The 13659-nt window shown below is 39.1% G+C and overlaps 1 protein-coding gene across 2 annotated transcripts in view; it reads right to left on the reverse strand.

Moving 5' to 3' along the window:
- Window positions 1-2192: 2192 nt before the first annotated feature.
- Window positions 2193-13659, reverse strand: part of LOC149147735 (RNA-binding ASCH domain protein) — a 102931-nt gene continuing 91464 nt past the window's right edge. Inside the window, exons 3-8 of one of the 2 annotated variants that reach the window (XM_089445468.1) lie at window positions 12472-12539; window positions 12337-12387; window positions 4009-4068; window positions 3240-3558; window positions 3003-3145; window positions 2193-2565 (exon numbers count right to left, since the gene is read on the reverse strand). In XM_089445468.1, coding sequence (XP_089301594.1) covers window positions 2527-2565; window positions 3003-3145; window positions 3240-3558; window positions 4009-4068; window positions 12337-12387; window positions 12472-12539 — 680 coding nt within the window. In that variant the 3' untranslated portion in view covers window positions 2193-2526. The remainder of the gene's footprint in view (window positions 2566-3002; window positions 3146-3239; window positions 3559-4008; window positions 4069-12336; window positions 12388-12471; window positions 12540-13659) is intronic. The other variant, XM_089445469.1, reaches the window with a different exon arrangement.

Below are 13659 nucleotides of genomic sequence, written 5' to 3' on the forward strand. Positions count from 1 at the left end.
TTATTCAGAATCAAAGAGATCTTGGGTAAGAGGGAATACATACATATTTTAACTCAAATTTTAGGGCAAGGTAATTTATAGTCGATAATGTTTCTTACAGTCCCATTCCCATTCAGTTGCTTAGCATTTTAATTTTAACAGAAGAAAAAAATTACATAGACATCATGTTTAAATCGTTCAATTTGGTTCATCATAACAACATTTAAATGCCGATACAAATGATAACTACATAATTAATTACAATAATGATGGGGTCAAAATGGGTTCGTAATAATTGTATTTCTTGTGTGTAGAAATAGACCCTATCACTGAAAAAACATTAATAATAACCGAAGGAAGATAGCCATTTTGACACCGGAGTTTTTCCCAAAACCGGTTTTTCCAGTGTATCTCGTGTTACTGTTATTATGTGATGGCAATTAATTATGTTCAAAGACTAGTTAGGAAAATCCATTCCCTATTTAGCACTGCAGGTTATTAATGCTTTTATAGTTTATTTTATTCCACATTAAGTTCTGCATTGGCGAATCACTAAAGCCATATGCCAAGGATTACCAATCCTTAAACACAACATGGAGGATCCATGAAGGGGTCATTATCTCATCAACTCAGTGGCAACTTAACCAAAAATGAAGAAGTCCCAATGGTCCAACAGACCCTCCAGTTGGATTTACATCAAATATTTTCACATCCTTTGGAGGATCTATGAAGGTCGAATTATCTCAACAACAGTGCCAACTTTGAGCCATGCATGCCAACAAATTCAAGGTTTCTTTTTTCAGTAAATGCAGAAATTGGAAAAGGCAATAGGAGCAGCCCTGGTCCAGATCCATAATGAAAAACGGAGTTTGATTAAGTGCCAAATTATTATCATCATACTGCATCCCCAAGGCTAATCTACAAAAGGGAGCAGCAGTTGTGTCTTTGGACACTCAAGATATTTTGAACAAGGAGCAGAAGGCTAATTCACATACAAGCAGTAACAATTTTTGAGGAATATCGAACATATCTACAGTTAAGGCAAATAAATTGGGAAAACCATCAGTGAAATCAAAAGAATATGGTATTGGAAACTTTTACTTGCAACATATCCCACTTCACCACAACATCTTCCAGGATTGGAACTCTAATTACTTGATTGTACACCATCAAAGGGAAGTATTATTTATTTGCAGGGTCCGGTGACAGTATAGATTTAGAAGAAACAAACTAGAAATGAAAACCTTGGACCATAGCCTTGTTTTTCATCCCAGCACTGCACTCCAGACTCATGTAAACTGATATTTCTTTCGGGTGGTTCTTGTACCTGTAAGCTTGAGCCTTTAGAATATCATTAACTTTAACATCTTGGCTACTTCTGCACTCTTATCGTGTTTAAATTGTAGGGAAGGATGCCTGAAACTATACATGCATGCCAGACAGCTAACGTTTCATTTGAATTTTGCTACAAGCACTTTATAGGTTCCCAGCTAGTTTTTTAAGCCTGGGGATGTGTGTGCAATGTTCAATACAAACCTGCTACTTTGAACTATTTATAAGCTCTGAACACCTGAAACATCTTAAATTAATTGTGTTTAATCATATCCACAATCTTAAATATTTAAAAACTATGGTCATCCTGGACGCCAAGAAAGCTACAGATTTAATTCAGGCTGATTCAAGGCTGCTGCCTTGCCCTTTCCTTTGCTGAATAAGCTATCGCAACAATAAATACAACCTGAGTAGACTTTCTTTTGGAACCCCAAGAACTAAGTGTACAGCATCAAAGGGCAGTATTAGTTATTTGCAGGGCCTCATACAGTATCTATTTGGAAGAAACAAACTAGAAATTAAAACCTTGGACCATGGCCTCGCATTTCATGCCAGCACTTGACCCCAGACTCATCTAAAAGGTTATTTCTTTGGGGTGAATCTTGTGCCTGAAGGCTTGAGGCTTTGGAATATCCTGAAGTTTCAAACGCATGACCTGTAAAGCAGGAAGAAATTCCTATCCCAAATAAGATATTTGAATTGACATCCCAGCTACTTGTGCACAATCTTATAATGTTTACATTGCAGGGCAGAAAACCAGAAACAGTACGTGTGCCAGAAACCTAAAGTTCAATCTGAATTTGTTGGAAGCACCCTATAGGTCCCCATCTAGTTTTTCAAGCCTGAAGATGCATATAAAACAACCTGATTTAAACTATTCATAAGCTCTGAAACCCTGAAACATCTTTAATTAGTTTCATTTTAAACATTCCACAACCTCAAAAATTTAAGAACTTTAACTATGATCATCTCGATGCCAAGAACACTATAGATTGGACAAATAGAGACATCCAATTCAGGTTGATTCCAAGGCTGATACATTACCCTGCTAACTTGCCCTTTCCTTCTCAACCGTATTTTGGCAATGAGCTGTTGCAAGTTGCAACCACAAATCTAACCTTAGGAGCAGACATTCTTTTGGAAAAGCAAGACAAGCCTCATGCTCCTGTTTTGTTGTCACAATTTGGAAACTCGTTACTTGTCAGATGCTTGACCTCAATTTGGCTTTAGGTCTCTTACTGCTGTTGCAAAAATCTGCACTTGTTTGAGGAGACAATAATTAGTGTTTTTCTCATTCATAACTAATGTTGCAGATTATGGAACTAAAATATTTTATGACATAATTTGAAACATAAATAGTCAAGGTCCACACATGCATGATTCTCCAACTGCAGCAGCAAAATGAAACCTATGGTTATTCTCCTGATAGACAGGAGATGCACTGGGTATACAATGATGCAAGTAACACATATCTAATTCCTCTCAAATCATGCATGATGATAATAAATCTATCTTTTCGACACTTCAATATAAGGAAATTTGCATCTGATTCATCATCAATTTCAATTGTACAAGGGAGATTCCCTCTGATTATGACAATTAACTGCAATTGACTCTAAAATTTAGCAGGTCTTTACACTTGAGAAACAGAGTACAACTGACACGGAGGTTGAGATTCAAGAATGCCTCACCCTAGATGAAGAAGCTGTATTTTTGGACTGATTCAACTCAAGCCTGCCAACTCGATTCCTCCTATGAGTCATATTTTCATTTGGTCTGAGACTGCCATCTTCCTCAACCATCCTCTGTGTTCCAGCTGCATTAGCTCCTGCAGCTGATGCATTTAGACAATACGACTTCACTTTGTTAGATTTAGGTGAAGGCTTCATCCTGCAATACTGTTTGATTTGTTTCAAGCCACCACTCACCTTTATCTTTCTGTCTATAAGGTCCAGTTTGACTCGACTGAAGTTCCCCACCTAATTCTTTCCTCCCATCAGACTTTGTTCGACTTGATTCAAACCTAGCAGGTTGTTCTTTCCTTGAAAATTGTGTGGCAGCTGCTCGAGCTCCTGCAATTGCTGCATTCAAACTGGGGGGCTTGGCCAGGTTTTCCATTGATGATCCAAGATAGGGAGCAAGGGCTCCAGGCCTCAGTGAAAAGGGATTTGACGGATCAGGAAGTGGAAATTTTACTGGTAGTGGACTCTGGACTGGCCTGAGGCCTCTTACTGCTGATGCAAAAATCTGCCACGGTTTTTTCCATAAATGATAAAAACTTTCTGCTGATCAGTTATAAATAACAAATATACTGCAGCTTCAAAAATAACTAATCATGCCTCATACAACAATTTCCAGATACAAACTATTTAGTTGCCAGGTGAGTTAAGGTCACAATACACAATCTTTTCATACTGTGTATCAAAGGAACATTAAAAAATAAATAATTTATCATAGGAAAGGATGTTGATGATATACACAATCTTTTCATACTGTATATCGATGGAACATTTAACAATTAAATATTTTCTCATAGGAAATCATGTTGATGATATATATATGAAAAGATTGTGCATTGTGATATATATATATATATATATATATATATATATATATATACTGCAATCGCATATCTCCTGCTTTCACATAGGACATAAACAATCTACAAATGTCAACCTGAAAAGGACAGAATGTTACCTTTTTCTCTAGGTTATATACACCCTGATATCCCCGCATTTCGAAAGGAACCAATAATTTCTGCTACACAGAAACAGGTATACATTTATCAAAACCCTAAAAAATAATTTTAAGAATTAATTCCAACTTCCTTCAAAACTTCTGCTAGAGTATGGCACGTAATATGAAGTCTGGGAAAGAAAACCATTCAAACCAATACTAAATTCCTCAGGATATGGCACTCAAGTAGGAACTACTGAAAATACAAGGGACAATATAACCGCTGACATAATGTTACTGAGTGTTTATGCATTTGACTAGTTGCATATTCACCAGAAAAACAAAGTGACATACAGGCTAGTCAAATAGTTAGCTGGGGGAAAACGAAAAATTAACCAATCACAAATAATTATTCGGCATTTTGCACTGGATTGTTTAACTTTACTCTTGAAAGTGTTACTAAAGTTAACAGACAGATACTGCATTATAAATGTCGGTATATTTTCCAATTCCACATCTTAAAATGCTGGAAGTGTAGTTTTCCTATATTTTTTATTCCACATACCCATCATAGCTAGTAAAGATAAAATTTGTAATATCACTCCTCCCCCACCCCAAATTAATCCCAAACTACAACAAACCAGCTAGACCATCTTAACTCCGGATCTACCAAGCACCGAGAGGGATCAAATGTCAAGATGCAAATCCCTTTTTGAGTGCAAAACTTAAGAAAAGTTTTGCACATCAAGAGATTTCATTCCTCTCGGTGCTTGGTAGATCCAGAGTTAAGATGGATCTATGTTGGTTCTTAACAATATTATTTATATTTATTCTTATTAAGATAGATCTATGTTGGTCTGTTAATTTTAGAATAACAATGCTATGTTCTATGCTTAGAGCAATTTTACTTCCATTTTCTTTATTAGCTCAATATCATATTTAGTATAGCAATCACATCAACATGATAGTAAAATGCAGATAGAACATAAACAATAACAGTAGAAGACAAGCCAACACAAGAGGACACAAGATATGGCACCGCCGCACAAGCCAGGGACAAACCCCAATGTGGGGAAACCCTTGACCAATTCTTTTTATAATTCTTCAAAAGTTCAGCAGAGAGAGAGAGTACACTTAACAATATTCACTTGCCCAAACTGATCAGTCAAAACAGTAGAAACAGAAAGCCCTAACTAGAAAGTCAACGCTAGTCAACAGGGCTGAAATTGACCTCCAAAACAGCTCGGTCAACCTTGGTCAACTCGGCCTCCAACAGCAAGATAATGCAGCCCAAAACAGTCCGAAAATAACCAGTCAAATCTGGTCAACAAAAGTCAATGCAGCAACCTGAATTAGGGCAGTCAATGCTGGTCAACGTAGGGGTCAAACTGCCTCGGTTTTTGTGCCCAAAACAGCGGCCTGCCCAAACAGAAGTCTCCCTCACAAAACCAAAGTCAAACATGATCAACGCTGGTCAAATTCAGCTTCCTAAAATTTCTGCCTCCTGAAATTTCTGTCAAATCTAGTCAACGCAGCAGCTAGAAAAGACAATCTTCCTTTCGCACGTGTGGAGAGAGAGAGGCCCAGAAATCCGTACCTAATCAAGATGAGAGAGAGAAAGATGAATGAGATGAGATGCCAAAATGAGGAGGCACCTTGTATTTATATGTAGCGTTGAAGGTTGGAGGAGGCAAATTTGATGGCTGGCCGACTTTGACAATTTGTCCATAATCAAAATAAATTCATAACTTCAATTGTACATGTCAGAATGGGATGATCTTTAGATCAATCCTACACCTCTCAAAAAGAGGAATCCAAGAAAAATATCAGCTGCCTCATAAGAGCTGTGCAAAGTGACGTTTGGCCCTAGTTTCCAAATTTAACACTCCCTCTCAAACTAGGGAGAACATCACCTGCCAAACTATCTGACAATCTGTACCATCCCTGTCACTGCACTACTCTGCTCTGCTGAACCATGAAGAAAGAAGAAATGATCGAGAATGTATCATACCATTCTCCATTGACCCGAAGTCAGTCTCCAACAACAGAGTGTGTCATACCACTCTTAACTGACCCATAGTCAATTTCCATTGATCCCAGATCAATATCAACATCCTAGCATAGGGAGTACGGTAGTACACAATGCGTCCATCGGTAGTACTATGGTCCCTATCCTCATTTCCCTACTCATTGGCCAGATGAGAGGTACTTCCCATGAGTCCCGGACTGCATGGGTAGGATGTGCCGGCAGGAGAAGGTGAACCATTCATCTTGCTCATATGCCATAGGGGAGGGTGAACCACTCAGCCTATGCATATGCCACCATGGGGTATCACAGGGGAAGGTGAACCATTCACCCTGTACACAGCGCACCACTAGGGGAGGGTGAGTCACCCTATGGTCGCTCATCGCTCCAAGAAGTACCCCAAGCCCCCCGGAGCTCCCAGAGCTCACTATCCATCTCATACAAGACCCTCATAAGAGGGTCTCTCCACGACTCCAAGTCGTTCACGGAAGGTTAAGAATTTGACCTTCTCAAGGGACTTTGTAAGAATATCGGCGACCTGCTCATCGGTCCCAATATGATGGAGCCTTATTGCTCCCTGTCGTGCCATATCCCGAATAAAGTGGTACCTGATATCAATATGCTTGAAACGATCATGAAACACGAGATTCTCGGAAAGACGAATCCCACTCTGGTTGTCACAGAAGATCACAGTGGTATCCAGCGCATGTCCAAACAGCTCACTAGATCACAGTGGTATTCAACCAGACAACTTCACAGGAGGCCAAACTAGCAGCAATGTATTCAGCCTCAATGGTGCTTAAAGCAACCGACTTCTGCTTCCTGCTCATCCATGATATTGAAGCAGAACCTAGAGAGAAGCAACATCTTGATGTGCTTTTGCGATCCACTACACTGCCAGCCCAATCTGCATTAGAGTAACCATGAAGCCTCACATTCCCGGCAGTGTATCTCAGTCCATAAGTGATTGTGCCCTGGAGATATCTCAAGATATTCTTGGCAGCAATCCAATGTATATGATGAGGCTCGACCATAAACTAACTCAATGTGTTCACTGCAAAACATATGCCCGGACAAGATTTCACCAATAACATTAGGGCCCTTATGAGTTGACGATACTCAAAAGGATTTCCCAAATTGGGTCCGACGGCACTTCCGCATAACTTCTTGAAGTTAAGTTCCATCGGAGTAGTCACGGACTTGCAGTCCACCATCCCAAATCTTTCAAGTAGCTTCACAACATATTTTCCTTGAGAAAGGAAAATCTCCCCTGGCTTTTGCCAAACCTCCAACCCTAGGAAGTAATGCATCAGTCCTAGGTCCTTCATATCAAATTCGGAAGCCAACTCTCTCTTACATTGATGAATAAGAGGGTCTGCACCTGTCAGAAAGAGATCGTCCACATAGAGTACCAAGATGAGAGGTCTATCATTCTCAACCTTAAAGTAAAGGTTTGGATCAGCTTCACTTCTTGTAAATCTCAGCCTCATCAGATACCTATCGATCCTCTCATACCAAGCCCGGGGTGCTTGCTTCAACCCATAGAGGGCTTTCTTCAACCTGCATACATGTGTCTGACGATCTTGAACTTCAAACCCCTCAGGTTGTTCCACATAGACTTCCTCCTTAAGTGAACCATGCAAGAAGGCAGTCTTGACATCCATCTGGTGTAGATTCCATCCTTGCGAGGCAACAAGGGCTATAATCAAACAGATGGTGGTGTAGCGAGCAACGGGTGCAAATATCTCATCATAATCTACACCTTCCTTTTGAGAGAAGCCTCGAGCAACAAATTTGGCCTTGAACTTCTCAGCGCTTCCATTAGCACCATGCTTGATGTTGTAGAGCCATTTAGAGGTGACAACAGATTTGTCCTGGGGTCTAGGGACCACATCCCAAACATCATTCTTCATAATTGACTCGTACTCTTCATTCATAGCATCCTTCCATACTTGTTGCTTCACAACTTCTTCGAATGAGCAAGGTTCAGACTGAATAATGGTGCTCAAATCAGTTAAGTACCCTTGGTACCTATTAGGCTTCTTGCTTTCACAAAATGTCCCAGTCGGTGCAACATGTTTCTCGGCATCTTCGAGAGTTTCCCTCAACCATGAGGATCTCCTTTTGGAGGATGGCTCATGAGGAGGAGGATCAATGGGATCCATCGGTTCTTCAACATTGGGCATCGACTCATCCTGCGAATCTCCCTAATTTCCTGCATCTGCTTCTTTGTCCTTCCTTGGAATAGAGAAAGGTTGCTAATCTTCCTTAGGGCAACATCCTCATCGAAGGTGACACCATGACTCAACTCTACTTCTCTTTGACCAGGCACATGGATTTTATATGCCTTAGAAGTTTCACTATAGCCTACAAAAGTTCCTTTCTTCCCAGATGCCTCCAATTTACTTCTCTTTTCTTTCGGCACATGAAAGTATAAGGACTACCAAAAATTCTAAAATGAGAAACATCAGGTTTCTTACCAGTGAAAACTTCTTCGGGAGTTTTGGAATCCAATGCTTGATGAGGGCATTGATTTTGAACGTACACAGCAGTGTTGGTAGCTTCTCCCCATAAGAACTTTGGAAGTCCTTGATCATGAAGCATGGCACGAGTGGCTTCTATAATGGAACGATTCTTCCTTTCAGCAACACCATTTTGCTCAAGAGTATATGCAGTAGTAGTCTCCCTCTTAATGCCAGCTTCCCTGCAATAGTCATTGAATTCATTTGACTCATACTCAGTTCCATTATCGGTCCTCAATATCTTGATCTTCTTCCCTATTTGATTTTCCACCAAGGCTTTGAAGGCACGGAACCATGAAAATATTTCGTCCTTCTTCTTCAAGAAATATATCCAAGTTTTGCGAAAAGTCATCCACAAAGACAACATAATATAAATATCCTCATAATGATGTCACAGGCAACATACTAGATAGATCAGAATGAACCAATTGCAAAATGTTTGTGGTCCTGCTATCACTTGAGGGAAATGGTCCCCTTGTATGTTTTCCCTCGGCACATCCCTAACATACACCTTTATGCTATATTTTGAATTTGGGCATACCTGTAACCATCTTCCTTGCATCGGGTAGAGCCTTATAGTGAATTTGCACAAACCTCCAGTGCCATAGTTCGGATTGAAGAGATGTGTCGCAAGACATGGCTCCCAGTGGACTTCCTCCAACTTGATATAAACTGTCAACCTTGAATCCAAGAGTAAATGCTTCTTTGAAATTTCTTTTCCACATATGTACCTTTCCATCGATGAATGCCACCTTGAATCCTTTGTCTTCCATCGTCGAGATATACACTGGATTCTTCTTTAGATTAGGTACATATAGTACTTCTTGAAGATGAACGGTGTTACCTTGATTCAATTGAAGTGTAACATTCCCAACTCCCTTCACGGGATAGGCGGCATTGTCTCCAAGGATAATTTCCAAATTTGTTTCCTTCTCTATCAGATTTGAAAGAGCTTCCTTGTACCCGGTGAAGTGCCTTGAGGCACCACTATCAATCAACCAATTTCCCAAGAGTCTTTGGTGTGTTCATCATCTTGAAATACATGCAGATTTGTCAATTAGGTGGCAGCATACAACCATTAGGGTCACCCCCTTCAGACTGGAAAAGCACCAGTCTGAACAGAGAGGCTTTCTAACTGTGACAGGGGTTGATTTGCCTGCAGTTGTTGGACAAATTCTGTGCAGATTAGCACGATAACAGCATCCAATGACATCAAATGTAGTCTAAGAGAGACAATGGTACCACCATGCAGGCTGCAACAACATGATGTTCATAATAAAATGCCATTTTAGGGCCAAGACACCTGGGGGAGATCCAAGCCCTCTAAATGTACATCAAATAGATATCAACGCCAACTACCTGGTTGATCTATAATTTTGTGCGAAGGAAATGACTAAAAGGAGGGAGAAACTCTATCAAAATGCCAACAGAATGGAGGAATCAAGTGGCCTCTGAGAACCAGAACTGTCTACGACTGGAAAGGCATGTGGAAGCAATCTCCTCAGACAAGCAAAGAGTGAGATACAGATATCTCTGTCATCCAGAAACAGAGCCCCTTTGAGTGCAGATCCTGTGAAGAAAAACAAGTTTGAAAATATTCTCCAAACCTAAGTCCCCTAGTTCGTGTTTGTGTTCGAGTTCGACGACTTCGAAATTCGAAAAAAGTTCAACCATGAAAATTTTGAGGTTAAAATTTGGCATTAGGTTCGACATATTACAAATTTTGAAAATTAAAAAATATATAGTAAAATTCAATATTTTCAAAAACTATATTAAAATTCACCACACATTACAAAATTTGAAAACAAAAAAATATATAATCAAATTCAACACTCAAATACATATGATAGAAATAAAAATAGCATACTAACATGATTAATCATTAAACATGTATTTCAAAAAAAAAATCTTGTTCATAATCTAAAATCAAGTTCAGGAAACATAAAATTAAAAACTTAACATCAAAAAGTTTACAAAATTGAGCATACAAAATGAAAATTAAAACGTCAATACAAAAAATTGAGCACTCAACCCTTTACACTCGGCACATTGAAATATAATTGTTAAACGCTGCAGCCTGAAAGAAACTTGAGGAGGGAGCCGGGGTGAGGGTCAATCAGTCACCATTGTGCCCATCGACAGTCATGTGATGACAGTGGAGTGTGCAAATGGACACCATTACACCAGCCACAGAGCTAAAACACAATTCGCAGGTTAAACTTAAACGTGGAGCCTGTAGCTTGTAGGGTCCTGGTCGGTGGGATCTCCTTGGCATCGATTCGCACAGTGGCAACCTGCATTACACAGTCAAGGCCGAGTCACGAAATCCAAGATTGTGCACTATGTAGGCAGTAGTTGGGACCACTTAAGGTGAGCAATGAATGTGGGCGGCCACGGCTTCGAGGTTTTACTAAGGGTTTCACAACTTTAGGGTTTTATTCTTTATTCAAAAAAAAATTAATTCATGGGTCGAACCAAATTGAACCTCAACAAATTTGTTCAAATACGGATCAGTTTCAGTGATTTTTGAACTTGGAGGATAATGTTAGCCGAACCTGGTGACTTGGCTCTAGAGTCCAAACACAGCTTGAATGACTTCATTTGGAACAATTCAATTGCAATGGATTATCCATTGGTACATGATAGATTGCTCCCTCTAAATATGTGCCCAATCTTCAGAGGATGCACACAATCCCAAGATCTCCACCCCATAAAGAATGACAAGTTTAATGAACTACGGTGAATGATGTATAATTATTAGTAGCTTCTTTAATAGCAAAATTTCTATTTATTGTGTAAAATAAAGGATAAATAAAGGGTTGAAATGCTACCTTTCTACTCATCCCGTTCGTATAAACAAGCCCTTTATGCTATCTACATAAAAGGGACGTGGAGACTGAAATGCATAAACAAATTAAACATGGGGACTAGCCAGCATGTATGCAAATCTAATGAATAATTATTATTTTATAATAACGCAGGTTTTTACATTCAAAAGATTGTTCAAAAATATAGCTTGGGGCAAAAGATGGTTATCGAAGTCAGTTCTAAATGTGGGCATTCGGTGTAGCCAAAATTCAGACAACTTATACATAACTGCAAGGAGATCACACGCTTAATTTCTCAGTAATATCCTTAATGTACAAGCTTCAATTGCTGTCTAGTGCTTAAGAAATGTGAACATATGGATGTTAAGCAACGTTTGCTTGTATCTGGCAAGATATGATGTTGGTGTATTTAGATCCACTGATGTTGTGATAAGATGCCTACTGTGCTTTTCCATTATTCAATTAATTGGAATTGTCTAACTGTTCTACTTTTTGGACCCATTTTGGTCGTATATTAACCTTTTTTGCTCATGATTTGACTGATATTGGTGATATATGGGTCCAAAAAGTGAACAGTTAGATTGCTCCATTTAAGTTTCTTCATTTTTAGAGAACTCAACTTATTTACATATTATGTTACACTCCATATTTAGCAGTTGCAAAATCATATAAATTCACAAGAATGTCATGAGCGTAGCTAAATCTGTTTGACCAGATAACATACTAGAGTAGTTTTCTAATCTCCAGTACTCTGGATGAATCAATTGTGCTAACATATTTCTAAAAAACCCTAGATAGATCAGCTGACTTAAGATATTCTCTGAATTTTAGAGGATCAAGTGTGCCTCTAATACTCTGAATTTCTGAAATGGACCTTGTCGCATTGATCAACTGATATGAAAATACAACCAAGTATTTTCCAATCTTCCCCTATGCTGAAATGGTGTGCACAATCATAAAGACAGAAACATACCTGTGGATCCTCACAAAGCCAGCAACAGTCTGTTTGTCCTTCTAGTCGTACCTGTATTCCACACATGATAGTGATACCTTATGAAATTTACTCAATGATAAGTTCAAATCCCAAGGAAAAGTAAAAAATACTTACTCCTTTAGGAAGCTCCTCCCAGCAGACTAGTTCTTCACATTTTACACATCCAACTACATTAACACAACCTGCAAATATAGCTCTTTCATCAGAAACCTGGACTTCAGCGTTTAATTTTAAAATAAACTACAAAGGTGTACAGAACAAACCAAACAACTCCAAAATTTGGGACAATCAAAAACAAACATGGAAAAGCACAAGGCAAGGAGACAAATGCAGTGACACAAACCTTCCAGACAAGAGAATAAAATGTATGCAAGCAGCCCCATGTTACTGTATGAAAGCCACTCCACAACAACATAATTTATGATCTGACCATAACTAGTCCAGGAAAGAAGACTGAAGGGGCCATGAGGGCAAAAATAACATTCAATTCATCTTGATTGATGACTTTCAGAAAGGACCTCAACCAAAACTGCATGTGAATTTAAGATGACCCGGAGACACCAAGCATGGCTGCAAAACACAAGAATCATTCAGATGTGCAGCAATGATCTTTTGGTTTTTCACTTTGATTTGTTTATTGTCTATTGAAGACAGAGGCCCAGTGAGTTGGAAACAGACTTGTTCTCCAAATGTAACCTCAACCTCAGTGTGGAAGAAGAGTAAAGAGGTGATTTCCCCTCTAGAGGTGGCTGGTAAAAACAGAGTGGGGGTCAAGAGGGAGATCAAGCAAAGGATAGCCAAGTGAACACAAGCGGGAGACAAACAGAGCAAGTCCAAATACACTCCTAACAAGCAAGCAGTAGAGACCTATTGTGAAAAGGCAAATGCCACTCATCCTTAACAGTGTTGGAAACAATAACACCATGAGGCATTGCAATATCTCTGAGACGATCTGGATTCCCAATCACAAGACAAACAGGGATATAGTGAAGGCATAGCTACAATGGTGTTTTTTAGTGTACAATATTTTAATGGTGCTCAGATTCATCATACAAATGTGGATTATCATTACTTGCACGGGTAGCAACATGTGAATGTTGAGACTTATGTCAAATTGGAAATAAAATGGTTAAAGGAGTTGCAGGTGCTCCTCATAGCTAACTTATCACCTATTTTAAGGTGTTCCTCATAGCTATAACCTATCACCTATTGAAATAAAGTCGTCGTGTTCGTTATGAGATTGTGATGAAATTATTGGTCAGTTTGTTATTCAAGCAGTTATGCATGAATTCATTTTGTGAA

The sequence above is a fragment of the Pinus tabuliformis genome, chromosome 9 (assembly GCF_031772625.1).
Source record: "Pinus tabuliformis cultivar Carrire ecotype Pingquan chromosome 9, CPIR1, whole genome shotgun sequence".
NCBI classification, from domain to species: domain Eukaryota; kingdom Viridiplantae; phylum Streptophyta; class Pinopsida; order Pinales; family Pinaceae; genus Pinus; species Pinus tabuliformis.